General features: G+C 52.7%; 1 protein-coding gene across 13 annotated transcripts in view; it reads left to right on the forward strand.

Moving 5' to 3' along the window:
• Nucleotides 1-24157, forward strand: part of MEGF11 (multiple EGF like domains 11) — a 353192-nt gene that overhangs the window by 129238 nt on the left and 199797 nt on the right. For all 13 annotated transcript variants that reach the window (XR_002077980.2, XM_053888936.1, XM_019441733.2 and 10 more), the window contains exon 4: nt 2351-2451. Coding sequence is in view for 12 of the 13 variants with exons in the window: in XM_053888936.1 (XP_053744911.1) it covers nt 2351-2451 (101 nt within the window). In the remaining variant the exon portion in view is untranslated. The remainder of the gene's footprint in view (nt 1-2350; nt 2452-24157) is intronic.

Below are 24157 nucleotides of genomic sequence, written 5' to 3' on the forward strand. Positions count from 1 at the left end.
TCCTTTTTCCCAAGTGTGTATTTCCCTCCAGTACCCACCTTTGTTCTCTCTCTAGCACCTTCTGGTAGTTGTTTTTTTTATATTTCCCCCAGATTTCATAGTTGTTTGCAGGAAGGTTGACCCCATAGGAGCTATTCAGCCATTATTACATCCCCTTCCCCTCGCCCTTGACTGTGAAATGAGGAGGTGGGGCCCAATGCCCCCTTCCAACTTCCTCAGCTGTGCCAAGGTAGCCGCGTGTGGCCCCAGCCAAAGATGGAGGCGGAAATAGAAGCCTCCCTCCCTCCATGAGCCCTGTCAGACCCTGTGCCAGAGTCAAGTTTGCTCTGAGGTGTGGCTCTGTTGGGTTCTTGGAGGCCAGGGATGCTATCCATCAGCGCCGGGGGGAAGGCGAGTGAGTGGCTGCTTATTAAAATAGGCTGCATTCCTGGAACATGAATTATTTTGCTAAATCATTGAGTTGCCTTGCAGCTTTCCTGATGACCTAGAGTGTGTGTGCTGACAGCTGCACCATCAGTCTGCCTCAGTGCAGAATGGTTTCTTTAAAGGTAGCACCCTTCTCCCGACAGCCTGGGCCCTGGCCCCTTCCCTCTCCTGCTTCCCACCCCGGTGCTGGGAGCAAGCAAGGGTCTCCCAGACCAAAGCCATGGGAGACATCTCCGTCCCGGCAGGCTTTCACGGTGCCAAGACCACCCGCCCCCCCCGCCACTGGAAGAGCTGAGGGATAAGCCTGTGTGGTACGGCGACCGGGTTGGATGAAATCTAAGCCAGCCCTACCTCGTTCTTTATCTGAGAGGCCTACACCACCCCTGAAATTGCCAGGAGCTGCCTTCCTGTGTCACGGAAGTAGCCTCACTGTGAGGCCGGCTTACTTCCCATTATGGGCTTTTGACAAAGTAGAATGCCCTTAGTTTACGACATTCCCAAATATCATAGATTTCCCCAGAAGCCCTGCACTGTCATTTGTCATAAAGCGAGGGCTTTAAGGACTGGGAGGGCTGGCCCAGCCTGTGCTGTGGGACTCCCTTCCTACGTTGGCCTAACCCTCCATGGAAAGCAGGCTGTAGGCGTCTCCCATGTCTGGTCCCTGATGCTCTGCCCACTGGGGAGGGGTCTGCAGGGAAGGCTCCCCTGGGGTGTTGGTGGGGGAAGTGAAGGGGCTCTGGCTTCAAGGCCCAAGGACTTGGGGTTGAGTCGTAGTCACATGTCATGACCTTGGGGAGTTACTTCCTCTCTCTGGCCTTTAATGGCCATTTCAGTCTCTTCCATTTTGACCCTGTGTGTGAGGAAGGGGCTTTGCCTGTCAGTACCCCATTTTGACTCCCTCTTAAGGACTCATTCCACCCACCATCCATTTACCTGGTCTTCCTCCTCACTCTGGCCTTCCTGTATGGCCAGCCAGCCGCCCTGTGGGAACTGGCACAGGACAATAAGGGAAACCTGGGGGCACTGAAATTAGACTGATTTGGGTTCGAATCTTGGCTCTGAAACTGATCCGTTGTGTGACCTTGAGCGAGTCATTAACTTCTCTGAATACCAGTTTTCTCATCCATAAAACAGAAGAGGGATACATAAGACAAGAATAAAAAACCCTAAAAAGGAAATAAAATAAAGGTGACATAGTAATGCTACCTGCCTCGGGCAGAGAATGGAATGAGATTTCGCCTATAAATCTCTGGCACAGGAGGAAGTGTCAACATCTGTGTCAGCAGAAGAACGGGAATGCAAGTCTCTGACTTCCAGTCCAGAGTTCCTGCTCCCTGGGCCTTAGTTTCTTCCTCTGCAGGGCCAGCGGTCAGTTCTGAGCCTTCCGAGGGACGAGGACATGTTATTTTGGGGTGACGGAGGTTAATCTGCTTCCTGGGACTGAGTCAGACTCAGGGGACCCTTTGCTGACCCCGTTTTGGTTCTCCAGGTGTGTGGACCAGTCCCTAGGAAGCCGTGAGCAGTCTGCTTGTTGGGGCAGACACTCTCGGGGCCCACACCTCCGGTCTAGGTCACCCTATGAGCTCCTCTGGGGGGTTTTAGGAGAGCCCTTCCACCCCCCGCCCCAGTCACCTTCCACAAGTACCCCAGAAAGTATCTTCCGAAACCCTGTTCAATATCATGCTGAAGAGACCTGGGAAAGTCAGCAGGTGTAGCAAACGCCGCGTCAGTAATACATTCTGCATCACAATGGCCCAGATGCAGCCATCGATTTTTCTTTATTGTGTTCCTTCATATTTGAAGCCGCCGTGCATTTTAAAGTAATTATTGAATGGCATCCTCCATGTAGCTTAACACAAATATCATTCTAACGGGAGTGATTGATTTTCAATACTTTCAAGTGGCTTTCTCCCTTGTGCCTTAGGATCAGTTATAAGACGGCGTATCGGCGTGGCCTCCGGACCATGTACCGGCGCAGGTCCCAGTGTTGCCCTGGCTACTACGAGAATGGAGACTTCTGCATACGTACGTAGGGGCCGCCTCTGTTCTGGCCTCTCTGGGGTTGGGAGGCGAGGGGAGAGAACAGAGAAGGGAGGTAAGCAGGCCTCAGCTGACCCGAGGGCTCCAGAAGTCCCTGCCTGCTGCTGGCTCTGAGGGGATCATGGGTCTGGTATAAACACATTGCGTGGGATCACATGGGATCAATGGAAGCAGGTCAGTTCCAGGCTTTGGTAGGGTCAGGAGAGAAGTGGACCCTTCCGGGGAGGGTGCTCTGAGGAGCAGTGGGGAAGAAGGGCTGAGTGGCTGGTACAGATCTGAAGGGCTCCAGAAGGCTTTGTCGGATGGAAGGAGACTTGAATGGATAAACGGTGACGAGATGGATGAGTGGATGGATGGATGGACGGATGGATAGAGATTGGAAGGGAGGAAGGAAGGCAAGCTGGATCATTGGATAGCAAGACCATAGTACCTAGAAGGAGGATAGCAAGAGTAAGATCACAGGGGGCCGGTTCCAGGAAGTGGGGGGTTTCCAAAACTGATCGGGAGACACTGAAAACAAGGGGGGTGCATGAAAGACACATGGAACCTCTCCCCCTGTTTGTCTGCAGTGGCTCAGTGCTCTTGGTGTCCCCAGAGAGTCAAGGGCTGAGTTTCTGGCAGCTTCAGGCCCTCTGGGTGGGGGTGGGGGAGCAGTTCTGTGCAGTGGGAGATACCCAGGAACCTGCGGATCTGAGTTCTGGTCCCAGCTTCTGAGGCATGTGGCTTTGGGCAAGTCATTTCACCTCTCAGGAAGAATGACTCCAGGGCCCTGTTGGAGTCCAATGGACTCTTTCCCACCACCTCTGACAGGTGTAATGGGGCCAGGATGGGGCTCTCCTGTGGGCAGTAGAGGGTTGCCACTGTGGGAGAGTGTCAGAGAAGCTGGGAGCCCCCCACTATTAATGACATAGGGGAATCCACCCCCAAAACTTCTGCCTCTTCATTTGGAGGCAGATTTGGAGAGTGATGTTCCTTGTTAGCATTCTCCTTGCCCTTTGGGTGGGTAGAGTGAGCCAGCACCAGAGAGACAGTTTGGGCAGGGTGGGCGTGTTGGCGTTGGGAACGAAATGACAATTTTCCCCTGCTGATGTTACGTATCCCCTCTTGCTGGAGAAACTCGATTCTAATTGCATTACAGGAACGAATGAAAAATGCTCCCACAGATGCGTTCACTGATGATGGTTTTGCAGGAAAAATCCAAAGATACCCAAAGCCATCCCCAAAAGGCTGTTTCTCAGGAGCAGGGCAGAGGACCGGGCTGGGACAAGGCCTTGGTTGGCACGTCACCTGGGATGGGGTTCCTATGGGGACCTGGGTGTAGATGTGAGATCAAGACCAAGCTTTACTGCTCTTCTGTCTGCCTGGAGGAGAGCGAGAGCCAGGCATGGGGGGGGGGGGGGTGACAGAGGACTCATAAAGCCTAAGCAGAATGGATGTGAGTGGCCCTTCAGGGCTCAGGGCACCAAGATGGACCCAAGGAAATGATAGAGGGAATTCAGATGTCAGCACGGGGCTCCAGGAACAGATGAGCACATTTCTTTTCTAATTTCCATTAGCGTGTGTTGGTAAAGCTCTTGGAAAATGAAGACCAGGGCAGAAACACTAAGTGTCCTGATTGCACAGGCCCGGTCTTGCTGACTGGGAACGGCAGCTTGTCACCTCCTACCTACTCCTTATGTAACGGCCAGGTACTGCCTGCTGAGCTGGTGGCCACAGGCCAGGCCACCTCCAGGAAGCCAGCGAGAAAAGCCAACTTTAGGACTGAAGGCTTTTTCTGAAGGGGGACAGGAGAGTTTCAGCAGTGGGATGGGGCACTGGGGCATGCGGGGTACTGGTAGTGCTGACCCAGAGGGGCAAGAGTCACACAGGCCTGGGTTTGAGTCTCAGCTCTGTCCCTCCCAGCTTCTTCCTCTTTATGCTCCTCCTCATCCTCTTCAGAGCACACCCCCTGCGCCAGGCGCCGTTCCGGTCACTTCATGTGCATTAATGGATCAGCTTCTCACAACAGCCCTCTGAAGTAGGTACTCTTACTTCTCCTATCTTATAGATGGAGAAACTGAGTCACAGAGTGAGTAAGTAACTTGACCAGGGTCGTACAGCTAGAAAGTGGCAGAACAGGGATTTGAACCTAGGTTGTCTGGCTCTGGAGGCTGCCCTGAACCTCTCCGATGGGCTGCTGCCCTCTCTGTGAGCCTAGGCAAGACGTCACCTCTTGGAACCTCAGTTTCCACTCATGTAAAATGGGGATAGTAATAACCTCTACCGCCAGACACAGGGTAGGGGCTTAAAAAATGTCAGCTCCCTTACTCCATGGCTTTGGGTCTTAACATTTTTTTCACTCTTGGCTTTTGTTTTAATTCTCCAGATCACCATGGACCCTCTCCCTGGGAAAATGCACATGACATATATAAACCTATGTGCACACACACAGCCCTTCCTTTGCACACAGTTGCAGTGGGTTCATGGATCCCTCACATCCCTCACAGAGTCTTTGAAACCCTGGTAAATCATTTCTGCCATGTGTTCATGTTTATCCATTCGATTGACACTGTTGCTTGTCGACTTGTTGCCTACGCACTTGGGTGCGCATGAGAGATGGTTGCTACCCCGAGGGGCTTGCAGCCCTAGCAGAGAGAGATGATCTGGCACACAGATACATGCCCCCAGAGTTGCAGATGCTTCAACGAGCATCTTGATAAAGTAGAACCGAGTGGAATGGAGAGACTGTCTTCTTCAGCCATGCCCACTTAGCGAGAGTTAATGAGACGTCAGCTCTTGACAGAAGAGTGACGGGAGAAGCCCTTGAAGGGTGTGCCACCAGCATTTATTAGACGCCTATCGTGGCCCACCCACGGTGCTGTGCCTTGGGATAGAAGAGATGGGGTAGAAATAGCTCCTGCCCTCGTGGAACCTACGGTCTTGCTGGGAAGGCCAGGCCACATGCAGAAAAATCCGTGGACAGCAGCCGGAGAAGAATGTGGGGAGGAACCCACAGACCGGACATGCTAGGCGGGAGACCATGCTGTGACCTGCTGTCACTCGGGGGGCTTCGTGAGGGTTTGGGCTGGATGGAATGGTATCTTTGGGTGTGGGTGGGAGAGAGGGAACCCCGTCAGCAAGGGCGTGGAGGCAGCTGGCCTGAGACCACGGGGGTGGGGGGGTGGGGGAGGCAGATCTGGCTGGGGGAGGGGTTGGGGGAGGCAGTCATTCATTTCCCAGGGCCGCCCTTGCAAAGCAGCACTGCCTGGCGGGCTTCCCCACCAGGAGTGTGCTGGCTCACACCTCTGGAGGCTACAAGTCCAAATCTGGATGTCAGCAGGGTTGCTTCCTTCTGAGGGCTGTGACCGGAGATCTGTTCCAGGCCCCTCTCCTTGCTTCTGGTAACTCCATTCCCCACACAGCCTTCTCTCTGTGTCTGTGTCGCTCTAGGTTTCCCCTTTTTGTAAGGACACCAGTCAGATTGGATGAGAGCCCACCCGAATGACCCTGTTTTAACTTGATTACCTCTATAAGACCCTATCTTCAAATAAGGTCACATTCTGAAGATTTGGGGGTTAGGCCTCCAATATATGAATTTTAGGGAGGGAGACAGTTGAACCCGTAAACAGGTGAGTGTTGGCCATTACTAGCATTCTTTCGTTCCCGCTTATTGCAATGGGAAGAAAGGAGGGGGACCAGCCAGCCCTCACGCAGGCTTTGCCAGCCGTCCAGGAGCGAGTGGAGACCCCAGTGGCAGGGAACTTGCATGAGGGAAAAATGGTAGCAGGCAAATGAGGGATTGTGTCCAGGGTGCCAGATGAGAAGCTTTGCAAACCCAGAAGAAGCATTCAGGAGTCGATGCCCTGTGGCCCCCTCCCTCTCCAGTTCTCCTTCTCCACCCCTTGGGGACCAGAGAAACTCCCAAGTTCACCAGAACCTGGTGAGAACCCATCTAATGCCTCAGGACTGAGGCACGAGAATATTACCCATGCTCTGGGTAGGGGTAGGAGGGCATCATCTTCCCTCCAAAACGGCCTTTTTGGAGCCCGTTTCTTAGCAGATAGTAGGAGGACACCGACCCTGGAGTAAAAGCCGTGGCTGACTCTGCCACCAGCTAGATGTGCAGTCTTGGGCGAGTCGCTTTGCCTCTCTGGACCCCCCATGGCATAGGATGGATCATCCCTGTGGGTGGAAGGAGTAAAGATCCTGAAATGCATAGAGCTTGATACATGCAGGGTGGCACTACTGTTTCTCTTCTTTGTGCCATTTCCTCTGCCCCAGAACTGCCATCCATATCCCAGAGGCCTTGGCAGCCCTTCTAGAACCTTCTGCACCAGAACTGCCCACCCTCTCCCTTAGCTACAGATACAGCTGAGTCCCATATTTCCTAAGGATCATTGGACCCAAATTGCACTTCTCTCTTTCTCCTTTCTCATGAGACAGGCCAGAGGGCACCTTTGCCTCACAGAGCCGGTTTTGTCACGTAGGCGGTGGTGTTTGAGATATTTGGGGAAACTCTGCTCTTTGAAAACGTTAGCTTGTATCCGACTGGATGGGCTTGGTTATGATGCAGTAACAAACACCCCGAATCCCAGTGGCTTAAAACAATAGACTTCTCTTCCTTGCTCATTTTGCATGACCGCTGTTGGCTGGCTGGGGCCTGCTCGCCCCAGGACCCAGGCTGCTGGAGCACGAACTTTGCAGTGTTGCTGGTTGCCATGGCAGAGAGAAGAGGGCTCTGGCGGGTCAGAAATATTTAGTGAGCGGTATTAGGGCTTATCACCCTACAGATGCCGTGGTAATCACAATTCACTCACGTGTGTTCTCGAACACCTGATAACCTAGTAGAAGATTCCCCTGGAAGACACGTTTGAACACAGACTCATTGAGCCCCAGCCCCAGTCTCAGATTCAAAGATTGGAGCTGGGCAGCCAGAGAACGTGCTTCTCTAACGAGTTCCCAGGTGACGCTCATTGGGAACCACACTTTGAAAACTGCCGAGGATGGTGGGAAAGCAGATTGCTTAGCAGGTGCATCCCATTGGTAGTCAGGCCCTCTCTCGATGGGCTAGAGGAGAGGGCCTGCTTCAGAGTAGCCAGCAAGGAGGGGGAACTGGTCTGCCTGATCCCTCCCTCCCTCCCTCCCTCCCCTTTTTCCTTTTCCTGGAGGAGGTAATGCCCCCAGACTTCCTAAGTGGTGTCCTCCAGCCCTCTCACTGGATGCTTGGAATCCCAGAGCCAGCCTCCCCGCAGTGTGAGTTTCATCCTAATCAAGAAGTAGAGGAATGAAGCTCCAGGCAAGTGGCTGACGGGCCCCACACCAGCAGCCCTCCCCACTCCCACCATTGATTGGGGGCGGAAGAGGGGTGCAGGAGGGGTGGGGGAGGGGGTTGCTAAGCCTCCTGGAAGGGAGACCGCTCCGGCTCAGTGTGCATGTCCTGGGATGGCTAAGGGGGAGCCGGCAGAGGACGATCTGGGATACTGGCTGCACTGAGGGCACCCGAGCCGTGCTTAAGATTTAACTAACTCCAGCAAACTCCTCACACCATTTTTGGGATTTAAGTACCCCTGTCTTATGATCGCAGTTGTTTTTACAGCGGATTGTTGTTTAACTGTGAATTCAGCTCCGGTTTACTGATTGGCTTGCTCTTCATCTCTCCTTGGGTCTCACTCTTTGCTAGATTTGGCCTCATTCTTCTCGAAGGGCCATCTGTGTTCAGGGGTTTTTCCTGGGAGGGTCTGTGAGCGAACGCCTCTCGTATGCTTTACTTGTCTGAAAACGCCTTTGTTTTACCCTCACTCCTGAGTGGTGCTTTAGCTGCCTGTGGAATTCTAGGTTCTCTGTGATCTTCCCTCAGGGTCTGAGGATGTTTTTCTGTCGTGTTCTGGACCTCGTCTTTGCGGGCTAACGCTTGTGTGGGTGTGGAGTTGCTTTCATTCACACTGTTTGCTCCTCAGACGTATATATCCCTTGAAGCTAAATTTTCATGTCCTTTATCCATTCTGGAAAATTCTCGGCCATAGCTCTTCAAACGTCCCCTGTCCTTCATTCGCTCAGTTTTCTCCTGTTGAAGTGCCAAAATGTTGGATACTCATTCCACTTCCTCTCTCCTAGGCTCTCTTTTTCCATCTCCTTATCTCTCCATGCTGTATCTTGGAAATTTTCCTCAGATCCATTTTTCAAATCCTTTGGCTCTGCTAATTACCCTGTCTGTTGAGGTCTCCATTTCAACAACGGCATGTTTCATTCCTAGGAGTATTCTGTTTTTCCTTCTTCAGATCTACAGGTTTGCTTTTTTTTTTTTTCTGTAGTGTCCTGTTCTTTTTTTTTTTTTTTTTTTTAATGTTTTTATTTTTGAGAGAGAGAGAAAGTGAGCAGGGGAGGCGCAGAGAGAGAGGAGGACAGAGGATCCAAAGTGGGCTCTGTGCTGGCAGCAGTGAGCCCCGTGTGGGGCTCGAACTCATGAACCGTGAGATCATGATCTGAGCTGAAGTTGGAGGCTTAACCAACTGAGCCGCCTAGGTGTTTTCATTATGAATTCTAATCCTTTGCTTACTGCTTTAACTATGTGAGACGTATTGATGGTCTCTTTCAGATGGTTCTATTTTGAGCTATGCTATAGAGTCAAGATAGTTCCATCTTGGGTCCTTGAGTTTGGTTAGCTCAGAGTATCCGTTCTGCTGTTTTTGGAGATAGCTGACTCTCCCTTGTGATGGATTGTTTCCCCATATAGGTTGTAGTTTCTTTTTTCTTGTTTTTTTTTTTCCTTCTTTATCGCTGCGAACTCTTGAGCTTTTTTTCTCCTCCCCACGCCCTGCGGTGTGCACGTGCCCCACCCATGAGTTCTGCGTTTTCTTAGTAGGCACACAACCAGTCTCTGCACTGATCTCTTGGTTTGGGATTCCATGCTGAGGCTGGAACTGTGGCGAAGGCGTGGGGTTTTTGTTTTTGTTTTTGTTTTTTGCTTTTTCCTTTAAAAAAAGATGCGAAATTCACACATGACACAATGGCTAATGGTATTGACCATTTTGAAGCGTGCAGGAGAGTGGCACTTAGTGCATTGGTAACGTTGTGCATCTGACACTTCTGTCTAGTTCTAAAACCTTTTCATCACCCCTGAAGAAGACTCTGGTCCCATTAAACGGTCACTCTCCATCCCCCCCTCCTGGTTTCTTATTTCTTGTGGAAGACTTTCTGCTCATCCGGAATCCCTTATTTCTCGTATGGCCGGTGGGCAGTATTTTCAAGTTTCCCCTACATGGAGCTGGTAAGTCCCAAGGCCATCTGTCCCTGTGTGGGTGTTAAACCCCAGGCTCCTAGCCAGGACTGGGGGCTGCGGGCAGCGGCTAGCTAGGTCCCATGCTCCCTGGCCTACCTTAGCTTCAGTATCTGCCCTTTTGTCCCTCCTGTAGACTCACTGCTCTTTCTTACACTTGGCGGTTTACCTTTCTCTCCTTAGAGCGCAGATATCTACATTTTTGGTTTTTTAGTTGTAAATTATATTTTGGGGGCATTTTTGTAGCAGGAGGGGCCTTCATTAGCCCTTTCTCCGTGTCACTGGAACTGTACCTATTTTATAGTGAGCGGTGGAGTCGGGGGGGCTTTATAACCAGACCCAGTGACGTTCAGGGCAGTGCTTTCGTGGACTGAGGGCTAGCTTCGAACAACAATAATAAAACGGTGTAACGTCTGGTGGTTTACCCTGAACTTTCCCTTACGGTATATCACTCACTCCTGACAGACTGGAGGAGTGTTACCACGGCCCTTGCACAGCAGGGGAAACTGATGCCAGGGAGGCTAAGTGCCTTGTCCGGTGGATAAGTGCGGCCCAGGAGTTGAGATCTGTGCTACTTCTAGTCCTTCACTTCCCCCCCTGCAGAGGGTTTCCTCTCGGTGGGAGGGACCTGCGGCCAGAAGAGAGAAGTGGGGCCGGACAAGAGGGCAGGTGAAAAGGTTTGTAGGAAGAGGAAGGGACGGAAGACAAACTGATTTGATTTCAGAATTTTGCAAAGGTGGGTGCAAGGATGACCTGCCAGGATCAAAGTGTGTGTGTGTGTGTGTGTGTGTGCGCGCACACGTGTGTACAGAGATGTGGGTCCTGTCTGAAAGCCTCTCCACGTAGCTACTAGGAAAAATCATTCCCTGCTGACCTTCTAGGAGGCTCCCCAGAGAATGCAGCCTGCTGACAGGACCAGAACCAGTGCTGATGCTTCTCCCCCAGATCACCAGCACCTGGTGCTGAGCTTTGCTGCCTAGAACAACATCCATTCTTCCATCTGTCCATCCATCCATCCATCAACATTTATTACCTATCTATGCCTTGAATGCACTATGGAGTCCTGGGGATAGAGGGATGAATAAGAAGCATACAGTCTAGTGGGAAATATATACACTTAAGTTCTAACACAGCATGATAAGCACACTTTAAATAAGTAGGCAAGGAAACCAAGGGTCACTGGGCTGGTGTGTGTGGGGGGGGGGGGGCGGGGGGGGAGGAGTAAAGGCTGTTTAGCTGCCCCAACACATCCTCACTGAGTGGCCAAAGTTGGTGCAGCCACTACGATCTCCTCCCCAGTCTTGTGGGCTTAGAACATTGATTTAGGATGCCTCGAGTGGCTGAGCTCCAGCTGATGATGCACACTAACCAAACTCATAAGATACTGATGCTTAACCTTGCTGCAGATTCATTCATTTCCGGTGAGCAAACAGAACATTTGCTCTCCATCACTTGCTAGTGCTTTTCAGGTCCTCATAAAGAATTGTTGAACAAGTGAATCCACGGTAGGGCACCAAGGCCCGGGGGGCTCTCTGGACACCGCTCCTGTTAGCACCTATTTCGGATTCCCCCGATTGAACTCTAGAGCACCATCTGTCACTCTGCCCCACTGGTTGTGATACTGCCTTGCATGTCTATCCCACTCACAAGTGAGTTCCCGAAGGAGAGGGACCATGTGTCCTACACGGGTTAGTCCCAGGGCCAGGCACAGTGCCTGGCACTTAGTGCTGAATAATTACTGAATGAGGGAGTAAGAAAGTGGGTGAATGAAATAGACCCTGAGCACTGAGAGACCTCTTTGGGAGAAGCAACTATAACTCTGGGGAATTGAAGGGGGAAGGGAGATCCAAAAAGACTCCTTGAAGGAGGTTAGTTTTGAGCAGAATCTCAAAGGTGAGTGGGAACTTGCCAGGAGAGCAGGAGATGGGCAATGGTTAAGACAGAGAATGAGTTTTGTTATTTTTATTTATTTTTAATTTTTTAAATGTTTATTTTTTGAGAGAGAGAGAGAGACAGAGCGTGAGCAGGGGAGGGGCAGCAAGAGAAAGGGAGACACAGAATCTGAAGCAGGTTCCAGGCTCTGAGCTGTCAGCACAGAGCCCGACATGGGGCTTGAACTCACAAAACGCGAGGTCGACCTGAGCTGAAGCCGGATGCTTAACCGGCTGAGCGACCCAGGCGCCCCAAGACAGAGCATGAGTTTTAAATCCCATTTCTTCTCCTGGGTGACTCTCTGAGCATGTTAGTTAGCTTCTCTCTGCCTCGGTTTTCCTCTTCTGTAAAATAAGGCAGGGCTGTATCAAGTTCCTGCCCATTTGGGCTGTCGTGAGGATTAAAGGAGTTCCCACCAGGAAAGCATTCAGGGCAGGACCTGGCACACAGTGAGGGCTCAGTAAATGGTAGCTACTGCTGTTGGTGTTCTTGTTTTATGTTTATTTATTTTTGAGGGAAAGCAAGAGCGCATGAGTGGGGGACAGGGCAGAGAGAGAGAGACAGAGGATCCCAAGTGGGCTTTGTGCTGATGGCAGTGAGCCCAATGTGGGGCTTGAGCTCATGAACCGTGAGATCATGATCTGAGCTGAAGCCGGACGCTCAACTGACCGAGCCACCCGGGTGCCCCTGCTGTCTGTGTTCTTGGTGTGAAGAGGGCACTTTGTGGCAGAGGCACTGGTGTGAGCAGAGGTGGGAAGAGCAGACGGGATCAGGGCATCGTCAGCAGGCCTCTGGGGCCAGAGTGCAGGAAATGTGGGAGAAGTGGTACTCGAGAGGGCTGGGTGGGGCTGGGGCTGGACCCTCAGCACCACACGGAAGATCCTGGACAATCTCATGAGGGCCTTGAAGGGTCACGGTGGCAATTGCTCTGGGGGCGGCAGCAAGGAAGAGTCAAGGGGGTGAAAGACAAATCAGGAGGTGCGTGGGGATGGGGGAGCTGTGTATGGCTGTGCTCAGGCACCTTGGTCAAGAGGACACGGGATCTGGGGTCTGTCCGACTGCATTTTGCTGGCCTGGCCCTAAAGTTCCCTGCTAGGCCTTTCCCCCACCTGCAGCGAGTGCCAGCAGAGTCCGGTGTGCTGACACAGCCGTGGAAGGATCTAGGTGCTGCTTCTTAATTACCAGCTGCAGCTGTAATTAAACCTCTGCTATCCGGACTGGGCAGCCTCTGAGGGGAAGCCTTAATTAGTGTCAGAACAGCTGGGCATTTATGTAAAGTCCCCTTCTTGGGTGTCTCGGGCCAGGTAAAGCCTATGAAGTAGCTAACCTGTCCCCAACCTGACTTCACTATTTTTCTACGGGAACTTCCCAAGGGCCCTGCTTGCCATCTTCTAAATGCCCTCAACATCTATGGGATGCCAGCTCTGATTTCTGGTCCGTGTTGGCTGTTGGCTGCTTCTCTGATGTTCTCCCTGTGCCCGGCCCCAGCGGCCTCCGACCCATCTCCTCCCTCCCTCCCCTGTGCTGGCCACCTCGCTCTTTTGTGTATGCCCCGCGTGCCGTCCCCTCTGTCCGAATGCTCTTCCCTTAGAGAGCCATGTGGCTCTCGCCCTTATTTCACCCCATCTCTTCTCAAAAGTCACATTATCAGAGTCTTTCCTGACCACCCTATCTGAAATAGCAGTCCCCCAACCATCTTTCTGTGTCCCCTTATCCTGTTTTGTTAATTAACACTACTGTTACCTGATATAGAGACGTGAAACATATATATTTTTGTTTTCTGTCTCCCCAACTAGATTATGTGTTCAGTAGGGATAAGGGACCTAGCTGACCTCTCTACTCTTAGAACAGTACCTGCCATATAGTAGATGCTCAATAAATGATGAATGAACGAATGGACAAGTGAACTATAAGCTCCTGTGGGTAGGAGCACCCTTTTAAAAACATACTGTTGTGTGGTCTACAGTGGCTCACGGCGTACCACACCCAGAGTAGGGGCTCAGAAAATAGTGATCAGGTACCACCGATCCGAGGTCTGCCCCGCCCCCTCCCATATTTTTGATACTTCGCTCCTGTGCCCCCCCCACTGCTGCTTGCTCTAAGTGCTATACCCCAGGCCCCTCCATGCTGGGACTTCTCATCCTGTATCTTGCTTTCCCAGGTCCCCTTGTGGTCTGTGATCCTCTCTGCTCCAGCCAGACACCCGGATTCTCCACACTCTCTCTCCCTGGGACTTCATTCCAGCTGCCCCTGCTCCCAGAACCCCTGGTCCTGCTTTGTCTAGTGGCTCTTGGAGACTCGGTGCAGAGCTGCGTGGTCTCTGGGGAGCCCCACCTGATGCCTCCCTCTCCCCTCCCAGTCCTGATCTCGGCCCCTCTTCAGCCCCACCTGTCCTCACTTATTCTTTCTCTCCCCGCACAGTGAGCTCCTTAGAGCCATGGCTGTGGGACTCCTCTGTGTCCCTAGCATCCATCACGGGGCCCAGCAGAGACACAAGCTTTGACTAGAAGACACTAGCCTTGGCTAGAAGAAGGATGTGTGGGCTAGCTTTTCCTGGGTACCCTCAAAGGACACCCAGAGGAGTGGTCTCTGGGCGGGACCTCGAGATCCCAGAGCGGAGGGTGACCTGCCTCAGATAGGGTCCTTGTCTCCATTTTCCTTCCCTCGGCCTCCCAGAGCCCCTCCCAGAGTTCTGGTGTCTACGCCCAGTGTCACACTCGTGTGCGAAGAGCCTGGGGATCCTGCTCTGAGGCTCCGTAGGGGGCATGACCCAGGAGGCTAACCCCCTGGGCTGGGACTGAGCCTCCAAGACATGAGGAAGAGAAATTGCTCACATGGTGCCTCCTGGTTTGTCAAGCTGCTTCTTCCCTCCTGGCTCCTGGCCTTTGTAGCAGAGAGCTTTCAAAAAGTGGCCATTAATGGGCTTTTGGAGAGGACAGACAGGCCAGCCCCCAAGTCTCCTCTACTCTTTGCTCTTTAAGGGAAGCTGAATGGCCTCTGTGAAGGTGAAAATGACACCTCAGAGCCTCCCTTTGCTCCCAGTGGCCACTCAGTCCTCTTGTCTTTGAAGAGCCTTGATCAGCTGCCCATCAGTGGCTGGAGGGGGGACTAGCTGGGAGAGCTGGACGCCCCTCACGCCATGCTGGCTGGGCATTGGCCAAGGCTCACGGAAGGCCCAAGAACCAGGCCCCCCCCCCCCACCCACCCACCTTGTGGCAGGCAGACATCCCACTGTCTCCACCTTGTCCGTACCTGGGGATAAGAATGAAAATATTTAACCACATGTGTGGCACTTCCAGCAAGAGGTTAGAATGGAATAGGGACCTTGAGGCCTGTTGTGGTGCCAGGGTTAACTCTGTAGGTGCCGGACTATGGGCGGGGAGGGGCGGGGGGTGGCAATACTTACCAACTAGAGCAGAAGTATTTAATTATGTTAATATTCACCACCCTGCTCCCCAGTCTAAGTCTAGGCCTGAACCTGAAGATGTGATACGTCTGGGCCCCGTATGTGATGTGTGGATGCTTTGGCATCTGGCTGTGTGTACGTGTGTGCATAGGAAGTTGTGAGTCTGCCTGTGTGGACGCTACTGCCCACCCATGAAAGGGTGTCTCGGGGCGCCTGGCTGACTCAGTCCGTAGAGCATATGACTCTTTGATCTTGGGGTTGTGAGTTCAAGCCTCATGTTGGGTGTAGAGTTTACTTAAAAATGAAATCTTTAAGAAAATTTTAAAAAGGGGTATTGGTGTGGCATGTCCTTGACAGCGTAAAGGTCAAGAGCGCAGACCCTGGGACCAGACTGCCGCCTCCTGCCTCTGTGACGGGGGGGCAAGTTACGTGGCCGCTCTGTGCCTCAGTTTACTCAACTGGAAAATGCTGTACCGTTCCTTATGGGCTTGCTATGAGCATTAAATAAGTGGATGTATGTAAACCAAGCACATGGTAAGTGGTGTGGAAATGTTAGCTTTTATTATTACGTGTGCACTTGTCTATTCGTGAGCACTCGGCTTCGCCATGTGGGAGGAGCTCCCCTCTTCCCTGCTGGGTGCGCACACGCATGTTCGCGGTGTATACACTTGCTGTGTGTGTGTGTTGCATGTGTGCCAACGAAAAGGGCCCCGGAGCCCGCGTCTCGAGTGTAGGTCTGTGTGCTTGTGTGTTTAGATGTTTTTTTTTTTTAACGTTTATTTCTTTTTGGGACAGAGAGAGACAGAGCGTGAACGGGGGAGGGGCAGAGAGAGAGGGAGACACAGAATCGGAAGCAGGCTCCAGGCTCTGAGCCGTCAGCACAGAGCCCGACGCGGGGCTTGAACTCACGGACCGCGAGATGGTGACCTGAGCTGAAGTCGGACGCTTAACCGACTGAGCCACCCAGGCGCCCCCGTGCTTGTGTTTTTAGACAGCGTGTGTGTTCTCGTCTCTCTCGGTTCTCCTGAGAGTCACCTTCCCCATCATGCTTTCCCACGTTCCTTTCTCCTTTTCAAGCAGCCAGTGTTGCTGAATTGTCACCAAGGGAGCCAGAACTGTGTCTTTGCTCGGGATGGGGTGGGAAGGGGGAGCCAAATGACACCATCAATCTCCTTCTGGGACGGAGCAGACCTGGATCCAAGGGCAAAAGCCAGGGAGGCCTCCTCCTGCCCCTGGCCAGACCAAGAACTGCCCCTCCGGCTGCCTTTACCCTGGGCTGAGCTGATGGCAGGGAAAAGGAATGTCTCAAATCTGGGAGCCAGGGGGGCTCCAGTGTAAAGGCAGGCCCTCATCCCGTTGGTCTGGTCAGGTGGAAGGACCGAGGCCTTGGCCTCTGTTTATCCACAAGGTTCCATCGCCAAACAAACTGCAGAGGCCTGATAGTAAATCAGCATTGGGTGTGATTTAGAGGAATGTTTGTTTGCTCAGCTAAGCTTTTGGCAAGGTAAATGCATAAGCTGCAGAAAATCTCTTGGAAACAGCCGCGGGGCTCAAACGCCCTTCAGTCCTCCATAAAGGATTCTCAAAATTATATGGACTAGATTAGTATCTCTATTACATAAAACCATTTCAATGCCTGCTCTGGGCTTTGAGAATAAAGTCACTGGACAGACCTTTTGTTGCCGGGCCCCGCCAGCGCTTGGTAATTGAAGATTTTCCTTTAAAAGTGTGTCAGGTGGAAAGAGCTCCTAATTTACTAAGTGGAGGGGCCTTTGTTAGGGAGAGTGATGCTTTGTTCTGCCTGTCCCTTTTAATCTTGTTTTTGCACAATGGACTTCTATAAAGCACTACCAGCCGAGATGGTTCTGGGGAGGGAAGCAGGGCTTCCCTGCCCTCTTCGGTCTGCGTCTTCTCTTGCTTCTCCTTCTTCTGGGCTTGGACCTCTATCCACAAGCCCGGGGACAGACTTTGTGGCTTCGTGGCAGCGGCTGCCCTAGTCTCTTTCTAATCAGAGCACACCCTCCTTTTTTAATTGCCTCTCTGCATGAAGCCCCGGAGGCAAGATCAGGTTTGGGGCCACGTTTGCAGCCGGTGGCTGGGTCTGAATCTAGATGAGGTCTTCAGCCCTGAAGTCAAATGCCATCTGGTGCCTGATGGGACGGTTTCAGTTGGAGGTTTTGCCCCAGTCCCGGGGCACTAAAGTAGCATTTGTTGTCTGAGAGTCCTCCCCGATACTGGCTTCTGGCTCTGAGGAGGTCACTGACCCTGGCTAAGAGGACTGGGGTTTTGCCTGTAATTTGGTGCTACAAGACTATGTGATGGGGCTTTGTAATCGCTAGCCCCTGAGGACACCCGCCTAACCCATCTGGCAGTAGGAATAACAGTCTTCCCCTCCCCCACCTCTCCCTCTTCCTGCTGCCTTATCATCATCAGAGCTATCACTTACACAACACAAACTAGATGCTGGGCCTCGCTTCTGTATTAACTCATTTAATCGCACAACGCCCCCGTGAAGTAGGTACTGGTAACGTTCTCATTTTACAGATGAGGAAATGGAGGCACAGAATGGTTACATAACTTCCCCGAGGTCACCCAGCAATGAAGCGATACAGCCGGAAGCCAAGCCCGGGCATCTGGTGTTGGCTCTGTGCTCTTACCCACGCTGTTCTAGCCAGGGGTCTGCAGGTTCAGCTGCTACCAGGCCGCATTTGGAAGCTTCTGGTATCTCTGGAGGTTGAGGGTAGGTGGTATTTAGCGGATAGGACGGTGGCTTCCGCTGTTAGGCCCCTGCAGTGTGTGGCCACTCCAGTCCCCAGCCTGGCCACCTGTCCCGCTCGTTCTCTATGCTAGTTCCCATTTCCTGCTGAGATAGAGCCTTGTTTAAGGAGCCCCGCTACGTATCCTCTCTTTGCCTCACTTTCCTCATCTGCGTGATGGGGTGATCACAGTACCTTCCACTTAGGCTTACGAGGATTAGGTGAGTAAATTCACGGGCAATGATTGGAATCCGTAAATGCTTCAGTGTCAGCTCTTATTACCTGGTATGGCAGGATAATGCAGAGAGAGCTTTCCCGCTAGGCTGAGGGCCAGAGGAGTCAGTTTTCAGATCTGGGAAGAAGCCCTGTATAAGCATGGGGTTGGGAGGTGGGGCACATGGGCCCTTCCCCTGACTTCCTAAAGAAAACGCTCGAAACCGTCGGAAAGGATAGCAAATAAATATTATCGGGCTCCTGGTGAGTGTCCCAGAAATGGGGTGAGCCATCAAACGTGCGGATCAGCTTTGTAAAGGGTGAGGCCCCAGCCATGGCTGTTTCCTCTAGGACAGCACACAGATGGCAACATTCCCTCCTAGAGAACAAAGAAAGTCTTTTTCTGCATGTCTGGGGTCCAGCTTGCCAGGGTGTCCTGGAGAGAAATGGTGACAGAGAGGGGGGTCCAAGGACCCAGCCTGCTGCGGACAGCAGGCATTTCCATCCAGAAGCGCTCTTTCTTTTCCGAGGGGCTCGCTCAGTGCATTCCTAAATCAAAGCTAGTCTTAAAGGTCTCCGTGAATAACTTTATAACGCCGATGGTGAAAAGATGTGTCTAAGGCGTGTCTGTCTCCTCCTGCCTGTGCCGAAATGAGCCTCCGTCAAAGGGTGGACGGGAGATGACCTCCGAAGGTCACTGCCAGCCCGGAACTCCGGGATGCGCCTGGGTGAGGTGAGGGCGCACCCTCGCAGAGGGGTGGCGAGGCGATTTCCCGGCAGCCTCTCTGAGTCTGTGATGGTAGGTGCACCCCTTGAGTGGGAGGCTGGCGGGCCTCGCCCGCCTGTATTTACCTTGATGGAGCTTTAAAACACTGCTCTGACATGTGTACAGACCACACGTGGAGAAACAGGGATGCCTCAGCCAGAGTTCTTAATTACCCGCGAAGAACAAGAGACGGCTCTAAGATCTGAGAAGCAGCCTGTGCAAAGTGGTCCATTTCCCAGAGCAGGGTGCAGACAAGGGGAGCCATATGGCCCAGCGGTGGAACAGCTGTCTCTTGAGGAGGAACAATTCGGGAGCCTCCACCATCTGGGTGAATTACGGGACTTGCAATTCTCGTGCGTACGGTGCAGCCGCCCACAAACCCAGCAGTCAAGCAGGTGGATGATGGAGGGCGATGGGACGTCTCCGTGCCCGCTGCATGGCCATCCATCCCCAGAAACCCTGCCTCAGCGTCTGCCCCCTTGCTGAACTGTCCTGGCCGGGGCCTGCCTCTGAGGTCCTGCGGGCCAGGGCCCTGCTAGCTCCCCGGGGATCTCTACCATCTCCACTGGGCAGGTGGGGCCTCCACGTCCTCCAGAAAATACACATGTCATTCCTTTAACGGTGGCCGCCGCTCGCCTCTTTGGCAGGGCTGGGAAAATCTAGTTGAAGAGTGCTTAGTGGTTTGGGGCTGTTATATTTTCTCTGCTCTATGATCCGTGTTAGGTTAAAAGGGCCAGAGCTGCTTTTCCTTCCCACAGAAGATAACTCAACCTGGACAGGCTCCCTCTGGGAGAGTTAAAGGTGATGAGGGACTTCTGGTTGGCTGGAACTTAGGTTAATATCCTTCCCCCAAAGTGGCTCTCTTCCGTCCCCAGCCCCCCAGCTGGTTGGAATGATGAATATATTCCAGTGGGTTCTCATTCCAAATGACAGCTATCTTCTTTTGCACGTCTGCGTATCCGGTGGGGTGGAAGGGGAATCACGGGGTGGGGCCCGCGGTGTGCCCACGGTGTGCCCGCGCCGTGACAGGTGTTCCTCCGATCTTCCGGCAGTGCTTTGTGGTGGGTTGCGTCCTCTCAGCTCACAGATGAGGGAGCAGAAGCACAGAGAGGCCGAGTAACTGGCCAGAGGTCCTTGGAGCTAGGGACCGGAAGACAAGACTCAAACTTAGGCCTGTCTGACTCCAAAGCCAGGGTTCTTTCCTAGAGACTGTGCCAGACCTGGACAGAGGCAGATCTTCCAAGGCTGTGTTAACTGAGGGCGCGCTTCTTAGGAAAGCAAGCATCGTGCCGATTGCTGTGTCTCAGGGCTCCTCAGTATCTCTCCCACCAACGAGCCAGGAATTTTTTGTGTTAGAGTCTCTCCTGGATGATTTCCTGGTCTCCAGAAGGTTCCTGCTAAAATGTAGCTTTGTTCCCTGAGGAGGTAATGTGTTAACCTCCACGCTCCCCGGGATGGAGAGAGGTTGGTGTAGAGCTGGGGACTGTGATAGGGGAGAGGAGACCTAGGTGGAGGACTGTAGTGCCCTCTCCCCTTTAAGACTTGATCTAAATCCAGCTCTGTCCCCCACCCTGATCCCTCCATGCCTCTTACTATGAGACTCTACGGTCAAAACATCACAACCGATCTAAGCGGGTCACCCTTGGATTGACTGCCCTAGTCCATTGCCAGGGCGTCCCAGCACGGAGGGAGCATGGCCTGTGGCCCCCTCTACGTCCCTCATTCTCTGGCCTGTGGGGATGGGACATAGGCTTAAAGCACCCTGCCCTCTCCCCAGCCAGAAGAATACCCTCTCCCCAGAGGTCTAGGGGAGGCTCTGGGTGCCCTGCTGTTCTGCCTGCTGTGCTGTGTTCATTATGTCATCGTCACCCGTCTTCCTCCCTTGGGCCCCTTGCGGAAGTTGCCTTGAAGGCCCAGAAAGCAGGGTTTGGGTCTGAATGTTTCTATGTCTCTGTGGGGCTAACAGGCAATTGGAAGGGTTTCTTGATCATTTCAGTGTCTGCCAGGAGGGGACTTCTGGGAAATCAAAATAGCCCCTCCCCAAAGAGGCTGGGGGCCTTGCTTCCGCAGCAGAAGGGCTGGACCCAGGCTTTAGGGGCTGCCTTTTTGGTTCTCCCTCCCCAGAGACAATGAGGCCTGGTGGGAATAGGCAAACCGATCTCAGCCCACTTGGCCTTGTGTTCTGGGGCGGCAATGTCTTCTGATCACTAAAGCCAAGGAGGCTGGAGGTGAGAACTTCTTTCCTGCTTGCCTTCCCCCTTCTCCTCCGCCTTCATGAATTTTTCCTTCCTTGTGTGGAGGCCATCGAGAGTTCTCTAGTTACACCCAATGAGAGGGGAGGGCTACAGGCAACAGCTGCATCCAATGACCTTCAGAGGCAGCCAGGAGCTGGCACCTTGTCCTAAAGATGGCTGCCTCTCTTCCCCTTTGTCTCTGGGTCCAGCTGCACCTCGTTCTCCCCATGCAACGGTGCCTTTGTGCTGGGGGAGGTTGGGGCACATGGGAGATGGCTCTCAGGGAGGACTTTGTGGGGGGCTGTGTGTGAGATTGTGCCAGGGAGATGCACCAAGGGGACAGTGGGCATCAGGGAACCCACACTAGGGGAGGAGTTTCGGTTTTCTGGTTCCCAGTGAAAGGAGTAGCTGAGGCTTGGAGCTGAGTTGTCGGACCCTCTGGTCCAGAACCCCAGTCTTCATGTGCCATAGAGTTGGGGACTGTGGATCTAGAGACCTAGAAGTGGATCCTGATTCTTTTCTGTTCCTAGATCAGGGAATCACATATTCTCAGGATTAGGTGGAACTCTACAGGCCACTGAATCTACCTGAGCCCCTGGGCCATCATTCATACTCTTGATATGTAAATGGAGCCCCAGGGTTCTCTGTAACATGGAAGCCCTGCTGCTGTTACAACCAGACATGGTTATTCTGGCTTGGCTTGATTACCTTGGCTGACAGGGAACTCACTCCTTCCTAAGGAAGCCCAAGTGATACAGACTGCTCTCAGGGGGAGAAAGGTATTTCTTTTGGTTCTAGAACAGGTCTCTGTCTTCCACATAACAGCTTTTTAGATGTTTAAGAATCTCTCTCCCCTCTCGTTTATCCCCTCCTTCCCATTTTCTTTTCCACGTCGAACATCATTTGTTGATTTAGCAGTTTATTTTCAAGCACCTGTAATGTGCCCCACTCGGGCTGGGTGATGGAGATACAGGAATTAATAAAACATAAATGGTCATTCACTTAGGGAGCTCACAGTCCAGCAAAGCATCATTTCTGGACTTTTCCACTTTCCTCTTGAAAGTAGGAAGGGGCTGCAGGTCTGCCTTGATCAGGGCAGAGGCGATCGCCCTGCTTCTCTGTCCATGTTTCCATTAACCTCTGTGTGAAGCTGGGGAAATCACTTAGCCTCCCTGGACACCATCCTGAGGAAAGCAGCGTTTGGCTACCTACCCTTGCAAGGTTAACGTGCGGGCTGTAACACGAATTAGAATTTTATTTTGTTACACACAAATGCAAAGTGTTATTTACATCCAATCCCATGGAGGCATGGAGCAGACACAGGATGAGAAAAGTGTTTATTTTGGTAATGTCTATATGACAGTCATTACTGCATCTTTTCAGACAGAAGGGTCATTTGTTTAACACATTTGTTGAGTATCTACTCTGTAATACTATGTAACGTGTTCATTTACTTTTTATATTCAGGCGATGTGTATTGAGTGTTTACTGTACTCAGGGCTAGGGCCAGGGAGGAAGGTCCAAGGGTCAACAAAAGACACAGGATATGTGTCCCCATGAAGCTAATAGCCTAGAGAGAGACAGGCTTTCAACTGTTGTTCCCCAGGTAAATGGAGAATGACATTTTCTGTGGGTGACTTGGAGGGAAAGAGCAGGGGATGCTGAGAACCACTACCAGGGGCCCCTCCCACAGATAGGAGGTTGGGGACATCAGGCAAGAGGGTATGGGGCTGGGATACGAAGGATGAGTAGTGAAGCCTGGGGATGGGGTGGGAGCTCTTGGCTGGGGGAACCGCATGGGAGAAGACCCTCAGGTGGGATTGAGATGTATGTATGTGCCCAAGAAATGAGAAATTGGTGGAGAGCAGAGGGCTGGGGGAGGGCGTGGTGGGGGGTAGAATAGAAGAGGCCAGCAGGGCTGGATCCCAGAGGGCTCCCATGGGAATAGCCCCTGACCTTGTTGTCACCTGCTAGACCAGTGCTAATGCAGGCAAGAGCCTGGATCAAAGCTGGGGAGTGTGGGGGGGGGTCATTGTTGCTCCAGATAGGAAGGCTCTGCCCTGAGACCCCCCCCCCCCCCAGGCCATCTGGGCTAGGCAGTGGCAGCCACTGCCTTGTGGAGTCTTACCCGGGCTCACTTCTTCCCTTTGTGGGAACAGGACTTGCGCTATGAGGTAGGGATGCCCCGGGGACCTCTGGCTCTCCGTCTAGATGCGATTTTTCCAGGACAGTCTGGTACCCAGTGCCCAGCACAGTGTCCGGCCAAAACTCGCTTGGCTGGGCTGGATTCCGGTTGTGGCTCTGCTGTTCATTTGTTGTGTTACCTGCCTCCTCTGAGCTGCTCGGGGTTCTCTTCTGTGTACGCCTAACAGTCCTGGCTCTAAGCTGCAAGTAGAGAGGGGAGCAGGAAAGCACGACCTTGGGAAAGAAGGGTCTCTGCACACTGTAAAGTGCTAGGAAGATGTACGGTTGCTCTGCTAACGGAGACCTGTCCTCAGGCTATCTTCCACACTGCTCTCTTCCCCCTTGGCCAAGGCCAAGGCCACCCCTACCTGTAGTGCCTGCCAGCTGCTTGCTCTTACGGGCATGAGGGGAAACACAGCAGCCGGCAGCTGAGTTGCCCTAGTAACTAGCTACTAGGGGCGGAATGGAAATGCGAACACAGGAACCCCGGCCCTAGGGCCCACCTCACCTCGTCTTTTCTGCAGAACGCTTGTTATTCTATCTGTGTGCTTTCCAGCGAGGATGGTGTCATCCGCCTCATTTTTCCAGAAGAGAAAACTGGGGCATAGAGAAGCACTCACCCAAGTCCCAGAGCCGGGTCTCTTCCGGGAGGCCTTTGTGTGGCCCTGGAGGAACACGGAGCAGGTGCCGGGGGCTGTGTTTGCACGTGCGTGTGGAGGGAGCCACGGAAGCATGTGGGCTTTGGCCCTGACCGCTGCCTTCCGATGGCTTGTCGGACTCCATGGCAACCCGCACAGCACTACTCCGGGCCCGATTTTGTCTCTTGTTTCAGTAAGACATTTTGTTGAGTGCCTGCCGTTCATGCCCTCTGTAGGTGGGTGCTCTGGGACGGGGGATAGAAGAAGCAATGTTATTTATGTGTTTAAAGGCCGAACAGTCACTTTT

Source organism: Panthera pardus, unplaced genomic scaffold (assembly GCF_024362965.1).
Source record: "Panthera pardus isolate Hobbes unplaced genomic scaffold, ASM2436296v1 HiC_scaffold_24, whole genome shotgun sequence".
Classification (NCBI taxonomy): domain Eukaryota; kingdom Metazoa; phylum Chordata; class Mammalia; order Carnivora; family Felidae; genus Panthera; species Panthera pardus.